The sequence below is a fragment of the Grammomys surdaster genome, unplaced genomic scaffold (assembly GCF_004785775.1).
Source record: "Grammomys surdaster isolate TR1022 unplaced genomic scaffold, NIH_TR_1.0 61, whole genome shotgun sequence".
Taxonomy (NCBI): domain Eukaryota; kingdom Metazoa; phylum Chordata; class Mammalia; order Rodentia; family Muridae; genus Grammomys; species Grammomys surdaster.
In genome coordinates, this window is record NW_021604563.1 from 17,543,668 (window position 1) to 17,565,815 (window position 22,148).

Genomic DNA, 22,148 nt, shown 5'->3' on the forward strand with positions numbered 1-22,148 from the left:
GAAGAGGAACCCTTATACATTGTTGATAGCAGTTTAAAGTGATGTACCCCCTTTGAATAGTCAGTCTGGAGTTTTCTCAGAAAACTAGAAACAGATATACTTACTATGCCATTCGAGGCATATATTCAAAGGACTTTATAACTTATGCAGAGATAATTGCAATCCAAATTGATTTTTCATCTCTTTTCACAATTGCTAGGAAGTTGAATAAACATAGATGCCCATCAACTGATGAATGGAGTGAAAATTTGGCATATATATACACAATGAAATATTACTCAGATGTAAATAAAATAAAACAATGAGGACTGTAGATAAATTAATGGTTTTAAAAGATATTATACTGAGTGGGAGTCACCTAGGCTCAAAATGACAAATGTTATATTTCTTTTTTATATATGACTATATTAGATTAAAGCCTTTTCTTTACTCTGTGAATTTAACCTGGAATACAAGTGGAATCCAGAAAACTAGAAATGGGCCATGGTGTGACATATTTAGGGGAGGGGGAATCTATGATCTAACAACTCAAATAAAAGATACAATTAGCAATCACATATGATATGAAAGGATAATGGAAAATATTGGAAATCAAAAGTTTAAGTGGGAATAATGGTAAGAGTGTAAGACAAGAGAAAAGGTGGTAAGTATAACAAATTAATGATACATGCTAAAGCTTCATGAAACTCCACTAGTTTGTAAGCTACTGAAAATATTTTTTAAAAGGAGTTTGAGGACCTCATATCAGCTGGTATATGCTACCTTTTTGGTGGTCTAGTGTTTTAGGGAACTCAAGTGTCCATATTAATTGAGACTGCTAGTCTTCCTATAGGGTAACCCTCCTTTTCAGCTTCTTCCAGCCTTTCCCTAATTCAACCTCATGGGTCAGCAGCTTCTGTCCATTGGTTGGGTGCAAATATCTTCATCTGACTCTTTCAGCTGCTTGGTGGGTATTTCGTAAGTCACAGGTCCCTTTTTGTGAGAGCTCTATATGAGGTCCCCAACACATATACAGCAGAGGACTGCCAGGACTGTGTTCAATCAGACATGATGCACCTAACCCTCAAGAGACTGGAGACTGCAGAGAGTATAGACAAGATCAGGTGGGGTTGGAGGTGGGGGCTGGGAACAGTCTCATAGAGACAGGGGGATTGGTTGGAGGTTTGGGATGTTGAACAGTCAGAGTATGGACAGGGGGTAGATAAAATCTGGAGTGTAAATAAATAAAAAATAAGAAAACAAATTAAATAAAATAAAAAAGAAGTTTGAACAGATGTACCACATGGGTGAACAATACTGTTTGTCAAGTATATGGGCTTAATAAACATTTCAGTGTCAGGCATGAGTTCCTTCTCTGTCATGGATTCCCTGAGAGACACTAAAAAATGAATATGAATATATCTATTATCTATATGCATATATATGTATACTTAGATGTATTTGTATAGATACAGAGATAGATATAGATATGTGTGTGCATGGATGTATGTATATAATTGCTTTTGGTTGCCTGCCATAACTAGATGGCAACACTCTATTGCTGAAGACATCCAACATTACACTTGTAGTACAAAGAGAAACAATTGTTGAACTGACAGTGTAACTACTTCCCTCTAGCCTAGTTTTCACAATGCTACAAAATGCTATGCAGGCTCTTTGGTGAGAAAAGCCATAAATGGTATGATACAATTCTCTCTGGGCTCCAATACTCACTTACCAGGCAAGATATGCCCGCTGTTGTATTAATGGCAAGACGATTTATGGAGTCACCTGTTGGGAGCCGACTCCTAGCAGAAAGCGGCTATCTTCTTTGCAGCCATCTCAGGCCATACACCCTGACAAGAGACTTGTTTTCAACAGCCCACAACAGCTGAGCACACGCTGATAAACATCTTGTTTTTCTCACATATCTTATTTTGCTGTTTAGTGCCGCCAGCTGCAAGGCGCATGTGGTTACCACGCTGCTAGGCGCACATGATATCCATGCTGCAAGGCACATGAGATAGTGCCTTCAGCTGTGTTCCCCTGCCTACACACAAGGGCAAGGCACGTGGTAAAGTGTATAAATACCCAGGATTTCCTTTCAAAAGAGGAGATTTGAATAGACTCTCTGTCTTGTCTCCATTCTTCACGTATCTTACCCTTCTATTCCCACTCTCTCTCTTGCTAGACCCTGACCTGCGGACCGGAGCAGCAGCTCCGGCTGGGACAGAGTGGCCCCCAAACATGGGGCAGAATGGGCTGGTACAAAGTGGCACTCAACTCGAGGCAGCAAGAACCAGAGACCCAGTGAGGGACTGGAAGAAGGGTCGACTGAAAATTCAGAAGTGAAACAGAGGTGATTGCCGCGTGAAACTGCCATTTGGAGACCAGTAGGTCATAGTAATGAAAATGGGGCAAGAAATAAGTCAGCCTGAATTCAACTCTCTGTTTTTGTTTTGTTGTTTGCTGTTTATGCGTGTCAATTGTCTGCTTAGGTTTCACTGTTTAAATGCTGTGTTTCATGTTCTAAAGAAAAAGAAATGCATAGAATCCAAAACACGACCAAAGGTTGATGACGATTTGTTAGAGCCAGATTGTGCTGACCTAGAGGAAGAGGCAGCCAAATATTACAACCCTGAATGGCCCTCTTCCCGAAGGCCCCCTCCCTGTGCGCCTCTGCCTCCAGATGCTCCTGCTATGGTGATGGTGGTTGTAGATCCCAGAAAGGAGTTACAGGACAAAATTTCTCTCCTTAAACAACAAATAAGAGTTAGAAAAAGAGTATCAGGACTTAATCAGTTACAAAAATTAAGGACAGGGAAGATGTCTCAATGCGAGGACAATCAGTAAAAGATATTTTTGGCAGGTAGAGACAAAAAGGCCTGTTTTAAGTGTGTGGCAAGCCTGGATACTTTGTAAAAGATTGCAAAGCAGAAAATGAGCTAACCCAGAGATGGCCTAGAAAACAGCCTGGGCTATGCCCACTTCTCAAACGTGGAAGGCACTGGGCTAGTGAATGTAGGTCCAAGACAGATGCACAAGGAAACACCCTTTCCCATAATCAGGAAAACGGGAAAAGGGGCCAGCCCCAGGCCCTGAAACAACACAAGCCAAAACAGGCTTATGGGGCAGCCATTTTCATACCAGCAAACAACAACCCCTTTCAGAACTTAGTGGAGCAACACCAGGAAGTGCAGGACTGGACCTCAGTTCTGCCACCCACACAGTATTAACCCCAGAAATGGGACCTCAGGCCTTACCCACCAGAGTGTTCGGATCACTCTATCCAAATGTGTTTGGCCTGATAGTGGGAAGAAGCAGTGCAACTATGCAGGGACTACAAATTTTTCCTGGAGTTATAGTGATTAGCAAGGTGAGATTAAGGTAATGGCCAAGGCAATACAGAATATAGTCACTATTCCTACAGGAAGGAGGATAGCTCAACTCTTGTTATTTCCATTGATTCCTACTAATCACAAATATAAGAGTCCTAAGAGAGGGGATCAAGGCTTTGGTTCCTCTGATGCATATTGAGTACAACCTGTAGTTAAACAAAAACCTATGATGACAATATTGCTCAATGGAAGGGCATTCCAAGGTTTGGTTGATACAGGAGCTGATGTGATGATTATCAAACAAAGTGATTGGCCCACTACCTGTCCTCCGACCTGAACCTTAACCAATTTAAGGGGTATTGGCTAAAGTCAAAATCCACAATAAAGCTCTAAGGTGCTGACATGGAAAGATAAAGAAGGAAATGCAGGGAGTATACAAGTCTGTGTCATCTCGGGCCTTCCCATTAATCTCTGGGGCCGAGATTTGTTATCCCAGTTGGGATTGATTATGTGCAGCCCTAATGAAGTCTGAAGGAAAATCTGCTGCAGATAGATTTTGGCATCCTGATACCAAAAAGAATTTTGCAACAGTCCTCTGGAAAGATCCATTAACTGGAATCTGGAATGGGCCAGATCCAGTGCTTATCTGGAGAAGAGGTTCTGTCTGCATATATTCCCAAACAGCAGATGCCGCACACTGGCTGCCAGAGAGACTGATTAAACAAATAGACAACAATAACAAATCCAGGGAGGAGAAATGCCCTGAGAAGCGTATTTTTTCTTTACAGGAAATATGAAGATGCTTCACAATTGTCTTCAAACTGGAACAGATCAACCAACAAACCTGACTTGGGAAGTTCTCAGTGCGGAAGAAGACATTACCACCCGCACCTCCAGGGTGGCTCTATTAGACTCTTGATTCCCTGACTTATGATTTAGTGGAGTACATTGTTTAGACCCAAGAGAGAACCCATTACCACAGTTACTATAGTTGGTTTTTTTTTTTTTGGGGGGGGTTGAGATTGATTGGGGCAGGGACAGGGAATTCCTTACTTGGTTTGTTAAGATCAAAGCTATGATGAGTTCTGTATTTCTATAGATTTAGATTTAGAAAGAATGGAATCTGCTATAATGCATTTGAACAGAGGGGGTTGTGTGCGGACCTTAAAAAAGAGTATTGCTCTGAGGCAGAAGGTATACCAACCATTCAGGCATTGTTAAGTCTCTTGTCTCTTGGGTTCCTGTTGTTCAACAGACTGATGGCTTTTGTATAACAACAGATAGATGATATTCAAATGAAACTCATACAGATCCGTTATTACAGGAAGTAGGGGACTCTAAAACCTCTGTCATCAATACTGACAAGGATTAACCCCTAACTTATGTGCTAAGCTGGATAGTCAATGACAGGTAAGAGAATACCTCAAAACCCTTGCCCCTAACTGGGAGGCCTCACCTTCCTAAGACAGTAGCTCAACCAATGGCTGTTGAGTATCCAAATACTGGAAAGGGAGGCTGGGGTCCTTTGTTCCAACCTAAGGCAGGCATAGTTTCTGTAAGTTTTCCCAACCTTCCCTTTTGAAAAAAATTAAAAAGGGGGACCTGTTGGGAGCCGACTCCTAGCAGAAAGCAGCTATCTTCTTTGCAGGCATCTCAGGCCATATACCCTGACAAGAGACTTGTTTTCAACAGCCCACAACAGCTGAGCACACTCTGATAAACATCTTGTTTTTCTCACATATCTTGTTTTGCTGTTTAGTGCCTCCAGCTGCAAGGTGCATGTGGTATTTATGCTTCAAGGCACACGACATAGTGCCTTCAGCTGTGTTCCCCTGCTTACCCACAAGGGCAGGCATGTAGTAAAGAGTATAAATACCCAGAATTTCCTTTCAAAAAAAGGAGACTTGAACAGACTCTCTGTCTTGTCTCCATTCTTCTTGTCTCTTACCCTTTCATCCCCACTCTCTCTCTTGCTAGACCCTGACCTGCGGACCAGAACCACAGCTCAGGCTGGGACAGAGTGACCCCCCAAACGTGGGGCAGAATGGGTCAGTACAGTCACCAACCACTATTTGATTGGAACTGAGGCCTGTTCCACAGGAGGGGATTTATGCTTGGTTCGGCAAGCACAGTCAAAACTCATGACTAGGGAAATCACAAGCTCAATTGTAGAATCTGGTAGTGGAAAATTCACTTTTCACTACTAGTGGTGGCCAGTGGTAGGTTAGACATGTCAGTGGATAATCTTGTAGTTATGTGCATCTGTGCAACACTAAGTGGACTCACTGTATATTATAAAACATTTGTAAGGGTGAAATAAAGTTAAAGGAGGAGATGTGTTAGTGTGAATGAATAGTGAGATGGTATGATCAAGAAACATTATCTACATGTATGATATTTTCAAAAAAATAAAGAAGTAGGAAATAAAACTGGAATCCCTGGGAGGAAATGATGGTATTTTAAAGGAATATTTCTGTCCTTCACTATGGCTATCTTGACTGGTGAACAAGGCACCCTATAGAATCAGAATTATCCAAAGGAGAGAATGGTGCTAGCCAGAGGAAGAACTTGTCTCTTACAAAGGAGAAGGAATTTCATATACTACTAAGACTATATGGCTTGAAAGATCTTTTTGCAGAACAGAATAGAGCTAAGGAAATACTGAGTCAATGATGGGCATGACCACACCTTAACCATGACTTCCTTTATGCATACCTCTTGCCAATCTATTGAAAACTAAATCTTATGTCAAAACCCCAAATAAGAACTTGGTGGAGGTGTCAGTAGATTTATTTTCTCCTCTTTCCAATTTGGCCACATTGAGTAAATTTTCTTTTTCTTTTTTGTCTTCATTACTACTTTGGTTACTTTATTAGGCTTATTGAGGACAGGGGGCTGGTTGAACCTGGTTTGTAAGGACTTCCAGGGACACAGGCTCCCATCTAATCTAAGAAAACATTATTAAGAAGATGAACTCTTTGGGAGGTGATTATATTAAATAAACATAGTCAAGTGAATACTGCTGGTTTGAATACTTATTGCTTTATAAGAGAAAGAAACAAGAAAGTACACAGCTAATTATGTGTTCTATGTTAGTTATTATTTATTTCTCTGTATGAACTTAGGACTCTGCTAAACAAAATGCTATCACTGGACATGTGCTCTCAATTTACACCTTCAGAGCAATGCTACAAAGACGTTTTCTTTATACTGTAACTTGCTTCATATACTACATTATGGTAAAAAATGAACTAATGCACTAAGATATGTCTTCACTGTTATCATTAAAGCAGCTGCCTGCACATTTACTTTATTTCCAGAATATCTATGAAGTTGTAATGCTAATTCTGAAAATTCTAAATTTACTGCTTCTGCAATTGGAAAAAATATTTTAAATTAAAATGAAGCTAATACAGTGATAAAAATAATATGACTTTCAGGCCTGTGTCTTCAGCCCAGGCAGACCATCAGTGTGTCTTCCACTATGAAGATCCCATAGTCTGAAGGCCATCTAGGAGGTCTGCTATAACCAGAGCCACAGGTAAAGGATGCTCCCAAATAAATGCAGCAGCTGGGAAGCCTGAGGAGCCCAGTGGAGCCAGGACCTATCTCCACTCCAACCTCCACTCCCTGCTTGAACTCCACACACTTTCACTCCTGCACCTTCTGCTGGACAAACCATCAGCTTATCTGCTCTCCCAGAACACTCAATAGTTTGAGGGCCTCCAAAGAGGTATGCTACAGACAAGACCACAGGCCTGTGCCTTCGACCTGGGTAGACCATCAACATGTCTGCTCCTCTGAAGACCCCTTAGTCTGAAAGTATCCCAGGAGATTTGCTACAGTCAGGGCCACAGGCCTCACAGGAAACCTGCAGCAATCCAGGGACACAGGAGGCGGGATCCAGACAGAGACAACCATGGCAGTTAACAAGAGAGAAACCAGATCACAAAAGGCAAGCACAACATAAACAACAGAAGCCAATATACAAACGCACCATCAGAACCCAGTTCTCCCACCACAGAAAGCCATGAATACACCAACACACCTGAAAAATAGGATACTGACCTAAAATCCTATCGCATGAAGATAATCAAGTCCTTTAAAGAGGATATAAATAACTCACTGGAAAAAAAAACAGGAAAACACAGGTAAACAGGTAGAAGCCCTTAAAAGGAAACAAATAAATTCCTTAAAGAAATACAGGAAAACACACTCAAAACAAGTGAAATAATTGAACAAAATGGTCCAAGACCTAAAAATGGAAGTAGAAAAAATAAAACACAAATAGAAGCAACCCTAGAAATGGAAAACCTAGAGAAGAAGTGAGGAAATAGAGATACAAGCATCAACAACAGAATACAAGAGATTGAGAAGAGAGATTCTCTGGTGTAAAAGATACCTTAGAAGATATTGACACAATGGCCAAAAAAAAAAAAAAAACTCAAAACAGAAAAAACTCCTAACTTAAAACATCCAGGAAATTCAGGACACAATGAAAAGAACAAACCTACAAAGTTTAGGAATACAAGAAGAGATCAAAGATCCCCAGTTCAAAGAACCAGAAAAGAAAATCCTCTTGTTACATAATAATCAAAACACTAAATGCACAAAACAAAGAAAGAATATTAAAAGCTGCAAGAGACAAAGGCCAAGTAACATATAAATGCAGACCTATAAGAATTACACCAGACTTCTCTACAGAAAACCTAAAAGCCACAAGAGCCTGGACAGAGGTCATGCAGACCCTGAGAGAACATAAATGTCATCCCAGGCTATTATATCCTACAAAGCTCTCAATCATCAGAGATGGAGAAAATAAAATAGTCCATGACAAGACCAAATTTAAACAATGTCTATCTACCAATTCAGCTCTATAGAAGATTCTAGAAGGAAAACTCCAACACAAGGAGGATACCTACACGAAGGAAAAAGCAAAATATTAATCACATCACAAGAAAACCAAAAGGAGAGTATCACATACACGTAACAACAACAAGAAACAAAGCAGGAACTATTATCTGTCCCTAGTATCTCTCAATATCAACATGCTCAATTCTCCAATAAAAAGACATAAACTAAGAGATTGGATAAATAAGCAGGATCCAGCATTTTGCTACATATAAGAAACACACCTCAATGACAAAGAGAGTTTTTACCTCAGAGCTAAAGGTTGGACAAGTCTTCCATGCAAATGGTACCAAGAAACAAGAGGGAGTTGCCATCCTAATATCCAATAAAATACACTTTCAACCAAAAGTTTTCAAGGAAGGTAAGAAAGGACACTTCATATTCATCAAAGGAAAATCCACTAAGAGACAGTCTCAATTCTGCACATTTATTCCCCAAATGCAAGGACACACACATTCACAAAAGAAACTTTACTAAAGCTCAAAGCACACATTGTAAGTCACAAAGTAATAGTGGGAGACTTAAATAGCCTACTCTCATCAAGAAACAGATCATGGAAACAGAAACTAAACAGAGACACAGTGAAACTGACAGAAGTTATGAACCACATGGATTTAACAGAGATCAACAGAACATTTCACCCCAATACAAAAGAATATACCTTCTCCTCAGCACCTCATCGTACCTTTTCCAAAATTGACCTTATAATCCCTCACAAAAAAAGCCTCAGCTGATACAAGAAGATTGAAATAATTCCATGCAATCTATCAGATCATCGCGGACTAAGGCTAGACTTACATAAAAAAAAAGAAAAGAAAAAAGAAAAGAAACACACCACCCAGAAAGCCCACACAGGCATGGAAAAGTGAGCAACTACCTACTCAATGATAACTCGATTAGGGAAGAAATAAAAGAAATTAAAGACTTTTTTGGAATTCAACAAAAATGAGGACACAACATGCCCAAATTTATGTGACACAGTGAAAGCAGCACTAAGAGGAAAATTCATAGCACCAAGTGGCCTGGTAAAGAAATTGGAAAGATCCTACACTAACAACAGCACACCTGAAAGCCCTAGAAGAAAAAGAAACAAACACACCCAAGAGGATTAGGAGGCAGAAAATAGTCAATCTCAGAGCAGAACTCAACCAAATAGAAACAAAGAGAACAATACAAAGAATCAACCAAACCAAAAGCTGGTTCTTTGAGAAAATCCATAAGATAGATAAACCCTTAGCCAAACTAACTAAAGGGCACAGAGACAGTATCCAAATTAACAAAATCAGAAATGAAAAGGAAGACAACACCAGAAACTAAAGAAATGGAATATTATTCAGGTATTAAGAACGAGGATATAATGAGTTTTACAGGCAAATAGATGAAACTAGAAAATATCATTCTGAGTGAGGTAACTCAGACCCAAAGGGACATGCATGATGTACTCACTAATAAGTGGACATTAGCCAAAAACAAGTACAGAATACTCAAGACACAATCCATAGAACTCAAGAAGGGTAATTAGCTGAAAGGCTCTTTTACTTGTCATGTTAAAATTACTTTTGTTTCTTCTACAGTATTTAATGTAAGTTGTATTGATTTGTAAACTTTCTAATTGTGTAAGTGTGTTGAAACCTGTCATGTCTGTTACAGGGGTCTATCAACCAGCTTTTGTTTTATTGCCCTGAGTATTACAAGACCTTGGTATTCTGAAACAAGTTTGCAAATATTGAAAGAAGTGAGTCAGGCTTTAAACAAGCAAGAGGGTAGTGGGCTTGATTATGGCTTGTATAACAGCTTTAATTACATTAATTGTTAGCACTACTGCTTCTGCAATTGCTTTGACACAAGAAGTTAAGACAGCTACTTTTGTTAATCATTTAGAAAAAAAAGTGTTACTATGTGTTGAGTAGTCAAGAAGATTTTGATAGGCATTTAGAAGAACCGATTGATGCTATTTATCCTATTCAAATTATTGGAAGGAGGTTCAGAGATTCAGAGGAAGGAGCCATCTCAAGTGTCATGCCAAATACCCATGGAGTTGCGTTATTTCTAAAATTTACAATGATAGTCATCATAATTAGGAAACAGTTTAAAGACAGTTGCAGTGTATTTCACATGACCCTAACACCTCTTTGGATGTTTTAACTTTGGATAGTGAGGTTACAAATTTCAAGAATGCTGCTCTACTGAACTTTGATGTTGCAGATACCACTGGTAAAATTATCCATGACTTGAGGTCAGTATTTCCATTTTGGTCAAGCTCCAAGAATGGCATATATAGCTTGATCATGCTAGCCCTTTTTGTCTTGGGAAAATTTTATTCCTGACCATCATGTAAAAGCTTGTCTTTAACAACATCAACATGCTAGCAGCCAAAGTACATGGCTTGAAATTGAAGATGGACCCCCCCAGACAGAGCTATTAATTTAACAGACTAGCAAGCCAAGGATGAATAAGATTCTGTACAGAGCCTTACCAACCTAAGACAGAAGTGCATTGCTTCGGATAATGCATATTCTACGATGGTAAGGAAGGAATTCCTGACAGAATGACCTAAGACAGGCTCAGTCTTTTTTACAAAATAAAATACGGGGAGATGTGGAGAGCTTTTGGGGCTGCTTGGCAGAAATCTGACAATGGTCAAGGACAAGGAAATTGGCTTCAGGCAAGAATCTGACATTAGGCTAGAATAAAGAAGTAATTCCAGGCAGGAATCTGACATTAGGCTAGAATGAAGAAGTAATTTCAGGCAGGAATCTATATCTTAGGCTAGAACAAAGAAGTAATTTCAGGCAGGAATCTAAATTTTAGGCTAGAACAAAGAAGTAGGCTTTAGGCATTAAAATGAATTTGGGCTAGGACAGGGAAGTAGGCTCAAATATTTTGGTCATCCCGATAAGCCCTTAGAAACAGTGATCACAGGAGTAATAACAGGAGTGATCATAGGACTTTGTTTATTGCCTTTTGTTCTTTGACTGTTTGTGTTTATTGTCTTGCTTGTTCCTTGACTATTTGCATCTATTGTATTGCTAGTTCCTCAACCTAGAACTGACCTTAATATTTGCATGAAATTAAAATGGTATAAAAGCAGATTGGGAAAAAAAAGATTCTTGACTTGTATTTCTGGTTAAGTTGTATACAATTTTTCTACAAAATGTTTTTGTTACATTTTCTTACAACCCAATCAAGACAAAAGATCTTGGTAAATATGAGATAACTTAAAATATAAATAGTGCCAATAGGACATATTGAGTGTATATTAATAGATTATAAGCTGTACAAATGTATACACAGACTTCTAATAGAGAATTTAACGATCTTTGCCTTTTATAACTGTTTAATTCCCCCCCCCTTTCTGAAGGAAAACTTTCTTAGGTAACTGTTTGAGGTACTGTAAGTTCTTTGAATTTATTTGGCTGCTGACCCTAATATCATACCAGGCAGCACTGAGTATGAGATAGTAGGGGACAATTTTAATTCCAGTACATTACATGCACATACTACAGGAAAAAATAAAGCATTTTGAGGTTTTGACTTATATGCTGGTCAAGCAGAACTACCTGGAACGATCAGCCTTAATGCAGTTGTTCTGAAAGCAGACAGAACTGACTTAACTAGGTTACACTGAAAACCCTAAGAAAGTATATCTACTGGCAGGAATCCTGTTAACCTGTTTGTCTGATTAATGTATGTTTTATTTGCTATGTTTACAAGGGCATCAAATGTGCCTTTTGAGACTAAACTTCTGGTTTCTGTACTCTAACAATCTGAGCCTGAAACAAATTTTACAATAGAACTTTCTAGTAAGGAACTTCTGTTCTAACTAGATGAGGGAAGATTAAAAAGCATAAACTGAGCTCATTTATACAGCTGATGTCATACAGTATTGTGGTTTTATTAATAACAATTTTCTTGTAAAGCCAACTTGGAGAAGGTTTAATGGAACAAACTGCATAACCGATTTAATAAAGCCATTCTTTTTCTTTTTGTCAGAAGGCAAAGGATAATTTTTATGAATGCCTATGGATTGTCCTTGTTCAAAAATTTTATTTGAAATAGCTATTTGAAGCCACAGATCACAAGCGTTCATTTCCACATATTGAAAATGATTTGAATATAACCAAAATGTCTAAGAAAACTTATAGTAAAAAAATAAAAATTAATTAGGTTTCCTAATATAACAACAAATGAATTTTTCTCAAACAGACAGTAAGGTTTCCCTAGGTCCTTGGCTTTGATCTAGATCCAGTTTGGAAAGGACTTACAAGATTCAAGAATGAATTACAGACATATTGTGCCAAAATTTTACAAAGTAATATTTGTTAAATATATGCTTCTTATTAATAAGTATTATATTAAATATTCATATATACATATCATTTGTTTATATACTTAAGCATTGCTATGTATTATGTCAAGTGAATTCTTCTACAGCAGCACTGTATTTGAATATTTTCTTGGAATAACTCTAACACTTCAGATTCTGAATTAATTTTCCCAAATATTAACAAATAACATGGTTAAATTTTTAGACAACTTCTACTGAATATACTCACTTCTGTTACCTTTTTGCTGGACAGACATTTGCTCTTCGGTTTTCTTTTCCTCGACAAGCTTTGCAGGCAGGGTAATGGGCCTCCAAAACCCTAGAATTGTATTAAATGGACTCAGTTACTTTTGAGTTACTACTAAAATGATATTGTGCAAAAGAATGTCTACAATATAATTCCACAATAAAAATCTTGTTTGATACCGTAACATCATTTTCAAAATATACTTATTTGTAGTAGTGTTCCTATTACCAAATTTCACAAAGTGTACTAAAGCCATATTTAAAATGAAGTTTAAATTGTTATGACATGCATAACTCTAGGTGATAATTTTAAAAAAGTCATCGCTAAAAACTGTGCAGAAAGTTCAAAATTATAGACTAGTTTGTTAAAAATTAACAATGTACTGTGTACAGTCACAGAAGGCAAGTAAATTTAGTTTTAGGTGTTGGAGATAAGCACACTCTTTTCCTTACATCTCTTTGCTGTTATAACAAGAATGGCTACATGTGGTAAAGGCCTCCTTTAAGAATTATTGCTCATTTTGAAATGAACAGGAGATGTTTAGCACAAAGAACAGGTTTTGTCTGTGTTATAAACATCTTTTACATATTAATAAAAAGGGAAATCTCAGGTATCATATAAAAACAGCAAATTTGTCAACAGACATTTTGTTAAAGAAGACATACCAGTGAATAAGAACTCTTTCCCTAAACTCTGAAATTTCAATTATAATTATAGCTTTAAAAAATCTCATTTTCAGTATCAATTTATATTTTAAATATATAATAGGTAAATATGAGTGAGGAATCCCAGATACTCCCCCTGAAAATGTCTTTGGAATATTTTTTGAATTTTTGAGTGCATGGTATCTTAACAAAGTAAACAGAAAACCCTAATATTATCAAAATAAGTTGAGAGATAAGAAATTGTGATTAAGCATTCTAATGGCAATGTGTATAGTATTTGTAAAATCAAAGAACATTTTTCTAAAATTCCAAAATTTATATAGATTTCTCGACCATAAGACTTGAAAATTTTATTTGAGACTTTTTAAATTGTTTATATATAAAGCAAATCAGAACACATACTGAGACATGATTATGTTTAGAGAAGAAAGGACTTTAAAATATCACATTTCCTAAATGTAAGTATACATTTTAGTTTAAGAAACTGTTGATATCACTTGGGTGGCAGAGGCAGGTGGATTTCTGAGTTTGAGGCCAGCCTGGTCTACAGAGTGAGTTCCAGGACAGCCAGGGCTACACAGAGAAACCTTGTCTCGAAAAAAACCAAAAAAAAAATAAATAAATAAACCCTGTTGATATATTGCTGTTAATGTGATTATTTACACAAAGCTGTTTTTTGTGATAAAAATAATAATGATGAGTAGCAAAATTTAACTTAATGTTTGAAAGTCTTTCTATCTTCTGATAGATCATATACCAACATGTGCTTTATGTTAATTATTAAGAAATTTGACAAGTATATTTTCCCTTAGATTGCTTGGATCAAACTAAAAGAAAATAAACTTACTTGATCAGTTTCAGAACAAATAGTATTTTCTCAGTGTGCTTGAATGAGAATGGCCCCTGAAGGCTCATATGATTGAGTGCTTCATCCCCAGTAAAAGGAACTGTTTGAGGATTATGAAATATGGCCTTGTTGGAGTAGGTCTGACCTTTTTCGAGGATGTGTATCACTGGGGGTATGCTTTGAGCTTTCAAAAATCCATGCCAGGCCAATTTTATTCTCCCTTTCACCCTGGAAATTTTGGATCAGATGTGATCAGCTAGTGACTGATCACCATGTTTGCCTGACTGACTGTCGCCATGCTCCCCATCATAATAGACAAATGCCCTGAAAATGTTATGTAAGCTCAAATTAAATGATTTACATTATAAATTACCTTAGTAATGGTGTTTTGTCACAGCAATAGTAACCCTAACTAGGACACTCAATTATAAGCACATTTATAAGCATCCTAAATTCACAGGTGTACTTGAGAAAACACTAGACTAGGAGTTTCTGTACTCTAGCTTAGTCACTAATTATCTATGTGACAATTTAAGGAAGATGTCTATTTTGAGCTACAGTTCTCCCATGTTTGTAGAACACACATACATACTATATTACCATTGCTATTTATTTTGTGTACTTACCTGTGTGCTTGCTCACAGTTATGGGTGCACATATATATACAGATAGACATGCATTTGTGCATGCATGTGGGTAGAGGTCAGAGGTCAACATCAAGTGTCTTGCCTCAGAAGTTATTTTTTATCTTTTTGGATTTTAAACAGTGCCTCTCAATGAGAACTGGTGTGCTCTGATTAAGCTAGGCTAGCTGGCTGGCCATGGAGCCTTAGTAATGTTTCCATCTCTGCCACTCCATGAGTAGGATTAGAAGCATGTGGTAACATTCAGATTTTTTTTTAGGTTTCAGTTTCTCTTTTTCTTTTTTAAAATTTATTCTTTAATCTTTTTTCAGTCAATTCATATTTTTAAAATCTGTTTTTATTAATTAGAAAATCTTTAGGATAAAAATGTGAAAAAAATTTATAATTATGCTTGTAAACTAAGGCACTGTACTCAGATAGCCTAAGTTCAGAGTACAAGACAAATAAATTGTACTTATTATTATCATGGTTCTCAATGGGAAATACCTCTTAGAGTTGACTGATAGTGCATCCTCACGGTCAACAACATAAACTTTGAAGTATGAGTTCACACTCTACTATTTACTGTGCTACTTTGGTTACTTATTTGTGCCTCAGTTTCTCCAAAGTAAAATAAAGATGACAATAGTAACCCACGTTCTAGTATTGGGAAGACTTAATGAGTTTGTATATATAAAATCTATGAGAATTAATTAACTAGCAATGCTGAATCAATACTAATCAGTACATATAAAATGTTAGAGTAATTCATAGTATCTCTATGTAAAGCATATACATTTGTTTAAAAGAGTAAAATTGTCTAGGGCAGTGGTTCTCAGCCCTCCCAATGCAGTGACCCTTTAGAGTTCCTCATGTTGTGGTGACTTGTAATCATAAAATTACTTTCTTTACTACTTAATAACTGTAACTTGATACTGTTATGAATCTTAATGTAGGTATTTCATAAGCAGGATATCTGATATGTGACCTTTGGGAAATGTCATTTGACCTCAAAAATGGTGACAGCCCACCAGATGAGGACTGGGCTAGGGAATTGAGAATTATGACATACTATGATAAAATAAGCATGAGTAACAGATAAATGAAAAGTATACATTGATAATTATGGAACTTGAGGAATATCTTCATGAGAAATGAAAGATATTTTGAAAGCTGATGTACTTAGGCTTCTATACTTATATCGTTTTACAGTAACTAAATAGCAAAGTTCTCCTTTCACTTGTTCCAGAATGATGGGAGGTAAATTTAACATTATTTCATAGGCCACTATAAATATTGTTTCTATAAGCACTTTAACTTTACTCTTTTTAAAATGAAGAGATTAAAAAAATCACCGAAAGCAAGATGATATTCCTAATTTTAAAAGTGAAATAAAAATCTGAGACTAAGAAGTTTAGTCTCGCCACAGCCCTTCTTTACTTAGAGAAGGGAGGAGATGTCAGGGGCAGCCCTGTTTACACACTGAAGGCCTAAAATCACCCATAGGCCTAAAATCAGCAATAGGCCTGTCATACATGTATACTAACACCAAGTCTTGGGTCTCTGTGGATAAACACTGAAACAGATGGCTATAAGCTATTGTAAACAGGCAGCTTTTGTGGAAATTTATAAGCCTGAGTAGTCATAGACCTTGTAAATAGGTAGCCTAGGCAGATATTACCAACTTAGATAAGGACAAGTGAGTCATAGGCAGAGTCATAGTCATCTGTCCCCTGAACCTTCACCCAGCCGATAACCTGTTCTGAAAGAAATATGTACTCCCCCTGAACACCGACACTCCAGTGTCATCCCTTTCCTCACATCCTGCCTTTTTGTGTTTATAACCCCTGTGTGAATGAATTACGATTTGAGGAAAAATAAATTATTTATGTAAAAAACTAAAATATTTTTAAACTAGAAAAAAAAGTTTAGTCTCTGAATCACTTAATGGTTTTCTTAAGTGGTTTCAGTCCCAAATCTATCAATGCTACTGCTACTTTTGGAAATGTTGTGATGTTATTAATAAAATGCACAATATATTTTTAGAAGCCACATACATTTTACCTTACCTGGAGGACGATTCTCCTTTCTACGAGCACCAAGCCGGTAGGCTTCTAGCAGGTATGCCTCATTTTCTGAATCACGGCAGTCAGACTCCACAAGATATCCTTCTCTTTCCTTATCCATTTGAAACCCATCATTGTCTAATCCCTTCTCTGTCATTATGAAGTGTCTTTTACTCTCAGGTTCATTTTGATCTCTTTCGTTTCCAAATTGTGTCTGATGTTTATCAGAACTGGAGCCTACTTCATTTTTTTCAGTGATACTCTGAAACGTTTGAAAGTCACCCTGATATTTTCCAAAGCTCCCTTGAGGTACAATAGACTTAAACTGATATTTTCCGGAGCTATCCCAGTATCCAGAATTATCAGCATCTAATTGTTTTCTTTTAGCATCTAACCAGTCCAGTAGAGACTCAGACTTGTGAGCCACCTTCAGTCTTTCCAAATTACAGGTACTTTTGCATGTTTCAGCTTTCTTCATATATTTCATAGAATCAGAGGGCATCACAGGGCTTTCAGAGTCTGAGTTTACTGTTCTACTTTCAGACCATGAATCCTTTGGGAACTGTTTGCTAGAACTGCTCTGGTGAAATGTTTTTGTATCCATGAAACATTTCACAGCTGCTGAGGCTAGCTCACATCTTTCTGAATCTGAGTCTGTCTCACTTTGTTCAGAATCAGAGTCCATCATATATCTCTTAGTTCTTGGTTTTTCTGTTTCATCAACCTGTATCAGATGTACTTTAGATACTGATGCTCTACCTTTTTCTGTGTGTGAGTCCACTGAATAACTCTCAGAATCAGGGATCATCCACAAATTTTCATTCTCCATCTTTGTTTTTTCAGATTCCATCAGACATTGCATAGAAGCTGGAGCCATTTGGAATTTTTCTTCTTTCTGTATTTCTGTGTCAGAGTCAGAGAATCTTTCAGAATTAGAATCTTCCAGGGACTTTTCTGAGCCAGACGGCATCCAATGTTTCAGAGATCCAGATTCCATCTGGCACTGTTCAATTCTCACCAGGTGTTTCCCAGTCTTGACAAAGTCTTCAACAGAGACTGAATCCAGTTGATAACTTTCTGCTTGTAACAAGTGTTTTCTAGAGTCTGAATCCCTTGGAGACTTTTCTGAGTCAGAATGCAGTCCCCATAATACTGATCCCGAGTCTTTAGATTGTTCTTCTAACTCAAAATCTGAGACAACACCTCTGTCAGAGTCAGAACCAATCACACACTTTTCAGAACCAGAGTCCATAAGAGGAGTATCACTTTCAATTATTGTTAGGTCTTGGAGAGTTTTATAATAAAAAGAACCTCCTAAAGTTTCAAATGCATCTGTATCCTGAATTTCTGTTTCAGATTTGTACCCTTTGTCACATTCCAGTGTAAATGCTCCTTCATCACTTAAAGAAAAAAAGAACAAGAATACATGTTTAAATATTTACCAGTGGGTATCATTATGGCTCTATTTAATTCTTCTGAAAGACCATACTATGAAGCACATGGTCCTTCTGTTCATGATATAAACCAAAAGACCACACAAAGCTTTATTTCAAAAAAATAAAAATATTAATGTATTAATTTTACAATCACTAGCATCTTTCCCTAAGATTAACTATTTTCCAATATATATAATATTATTTACCTGAATAGAAAGAATACTTTCTTGTTAATATGTGATTTTCATGCCTCTATCTGGTCAATATGTCAACATTTAGGGATCAAGTATTATGTTTAAAGTATAGTGCAAAATGAAAGTAGATATATTTTTACTTTCAAATCTAGGTGAAAATTGTACATAGGTACCTGATTATTACTAGAGATATTTACCTTGGAGAGTCAACTCTTGGTGAAGATAAATAACTCTCAGATGCTCTTTCAGTTTGAATAGATGTATATTGTACAGGAGGTCCATATGAAAAACCAGTTGTTGTCACTGGCTGAAAAACAAATAAATCATAAAGTAATAGTTTTTTAAATAAGCACAAAATACATCAAATTAAATCACTTACATTAGAGAGGATATTAACTTGATTAGCTACAGTTGTGCTTGATAGGCTTTGTAGAATATTTCTGGGTAAAACCTCAGAATTAATACTAAAATATAAGGGTAGACAAGGTGACACATTATGGGACGTTTGTTCACCATCTATGTTCTTATAAACTAGATTCCACTCCTAAATACAAGAAGTGTCCTATGAAACAGTCTTTGGATTGTATGTAAGTAGCATTCTATTCAAAAGGGAGTAACCAAATTCTCTTTGTTAGATATTTAGAGTGAGTATTCAGAAAAAAATTTCTCTGCTAGTTGTGCGAATGTAGGTAGGCAATCTCCATCTCCATACAAAAGCTAATACTGTCACGTGCTTAGAGAAATATATCAAACAACATTTAAAGAAGAATAAAAACAGCCATAGATAAAGGAAGTACAAGCAAGTGATAATACTCTTTTAAAAAAACAGAGATGGGAATATTTTATATCAAGTTTTTGACAATGTATCAGTTCTGAATTCAGGTTTCTTCTTTATTAACTCTGTATCTCCTCCTTGAATATTTTAAAGTGATAATAGGTTAATGAATTTAGTCAACACAACCTGTTCATTTCTCCTTCCTCAAGGTTAAGTAAAGTTTTTTTCAAGTACAATGACTTCTGTTAAGATCCATCATTTTGCTGCATATGAAAAACACACTTCAGCAACAATGACAGCTGCTATCTCAGAGTATAGTGCTGGAAAAAATTTTACAATCAAATAGTCCCAAGAAACAAGCTGGAGTAACAATTCTAGTATCCAATAAAATAGACTTTCAACCAAAAGTTATCAAAAAAGATGGGGAAGGACACTACATACACATCAAAGGAAAAATTCACCAAGAGGAATGCTCAATTCTGAACATCTATGGCCCAAATGCAAGGGAACCCACATTTGTTTCATTTTTTTCTGTTTTTTTGGTTATTTATTTATTTATTTATGGTTTATCGAGACATGGTTTCTCTGTGTAGCCCTGGCTCTCCTGGAATTCACTCTGTAGACCAGGCTGGCCTCGAACTCAGAAATCCGCCTGCCTCTGCCTCCCAAGTGCTGGGATTAAAGTTGTGGGGCACCACTGCCAGGCTCACATTTGTTAAAACAACAACAACAACAACAAAATATTAGTGAATCTCAAAGCACACATTGAACAATACCCAATAATAATAAGAGACTTCAATATACCACTCTCACTAATGTACAGGTCATTGAAACAGAAACTAAACAGAGATACAGTGAAAGTAATAGAGGATATGAGCTAAAAGGATTTAACAGATGTCTACAGAACATTTCACACTAAAACAAAAGAATGTACCTTCTTCTCAGTACCTACAAAACTGACAATATAATCAGTCACAAAATAAGCCTGAACCAATACATGAAGACTGCAATAATTTCATACATCCTTTCAGATCACTACAGACTAAGGCTAGACTTAACGACAAAAATAACAGAAAATATACATACACATGAAAGCTGAACAACTCTCTATTCAATGATAATTTGGTCAGGGAAGAAGTAAACAAAGAAATTAAAAGACTTTTTAGAATTTAATAAAATGAAGGGAAAACATATCCAAACTTATTGGACACAATGAAAGCAATGCTAAGAGGAAAACTCATAGTTCTGAGTGCCTCCATAAAGAAATTGAAGACAGCATAAATTAGCAGCTCAACATCACATATGAAAGTTCTAGAACAAAAAGAAGCACCCAAGAGGAATAGACGGCAGGAAATAATCAAACTCGGGCTGAAATCAACCAAGAGAACTATACAAAGAACAACACCAGGAGCTGGTTCTTTCAGAAAATCAAAATGAGAGACAAACCCTTAGCCAGACTAATCAGAGGGCACAGAGAAAGTATCCAAATTAACAAAATCTGAAATGAAAAGGGAGACGTAACAACAGAAACCGAACAAATCTACAAAATCATCAGATCCTACTACAAAAGCCTATCATCTACAAAACTGAAAAATCTAGATGAAATGAATAATTTCCTAGACAGTTACCAGGTACCAAAGTTAAATCAGGATCAGAAAAAAAATCTAAATAATCCCATGACCACTAATGAAACAGAAGCAGTCATTAAAATTCTCCCAACCAAAAAATACTCAGGACCAGATGGCTTTAGTGAGGAATTCTATCAGGCCTTCAAAGAAAATCTAATACCAATACTTCTCAAATTAGTCCATAAAATAGAAACAAAAGGAACACTGCCCAGTGCATTCTATGAAGCCACAGTTACACTGATACCTAACCACACAAAGCCCCAACAAAAAAGAGAACTTCCGACCAATTTGCCTCATGAATATTGATACAAAAAAATACTTAATAAAGTTCTTGGAAACCAAAGAACCAAGATCCAAAAACACATCAAAATAATCATTCGACATGATCAAGTAGTCTTCATCCCAGGGATGCAGGATGGTTCAATATATGGAAATCCATGAACCTAATTCACTATATAAACAAACTCAAAGAAAAAACCACATTATCATCTCACTAGATGCTGAAAAAGAATACAACAGCACTTCATGTTAAAAGTATTGGAGAGATCAGGAAATCAAGATCCATACTTAAACATAATAAAAGAAATAGACAACAAACTAAGCAGCAAACTAAATAAAGAGGAACTTGAGGCAATCCCACACTAAAATCAGAAGCAAGATAAGACTGCCCACTCTCCTCCTATCTCTTCAATATAGTACTGGAAATTCTAGCTAGAGCAATTAGACAAAAAAGGGGAGGGGGATCAAAGGGATACAATTTGGGAAGGAAGAAATCAAAATATCACTATTTGTAGATGACATGATAGTATACATAAGTGACCCAAAAGTTCTACTAGAGAACTCCTAAACCTGATAAACAACTTCAGCAAAGTGGCTAGATACAAAACTAACTCAAACAAATCAGTAGCCTTCCTCTACTCAAAGGATAAACAGGCTGAGAAAGAGATTAGGGCAATGAAACGCTTCACAATAATAATAAATAATGTAAAATAACTTAGTGTGACTGTAAGGAAGCAAGTGAAATATCTGTATGGCAAGAATTTCAAGTCCCTGAAGAAAGAAATCAAAGAAGACATCAGAAGATGAAAAGATTCCAATGCTCATGAATCTGC

At 36.7% G+C, this 22,148-nt stretch overlaps 1 protein-coding gene across 1 annotated transcript in view; it reads right to left on the bottom strand.

Moving 5' to 3' along the window:
• The window catches only part of LOC114622974 (dentin sialophosphoprotein-like), a 42,089-nt gene extending 24,233 nt beyond the window's left edge, over positions 1 to 17,856 (bottom strand). Inside the window, exons 1-2 of the mRNA XM_028769635.1 lie at positions 17,007 to 17,856; positions 12,785 to 12,874 (exon numbers count right to left, since the gene is read on the bottom strand). Of these exons, the coding sequence (XP_028625468.1) occupies positions 12,785 to 12,874; positions 17,007 to 17,853 (937 nt within the window). The 5' untranslated portion in view covers positions 17,854 to 17,856. The remainder of the gene's footprint in view (positions 1 to 12,784; positions 12,875 to 17,006) is intronic.
• Positions 17,857 to 22,148: the final 4,292 nt, after the last annotated feature.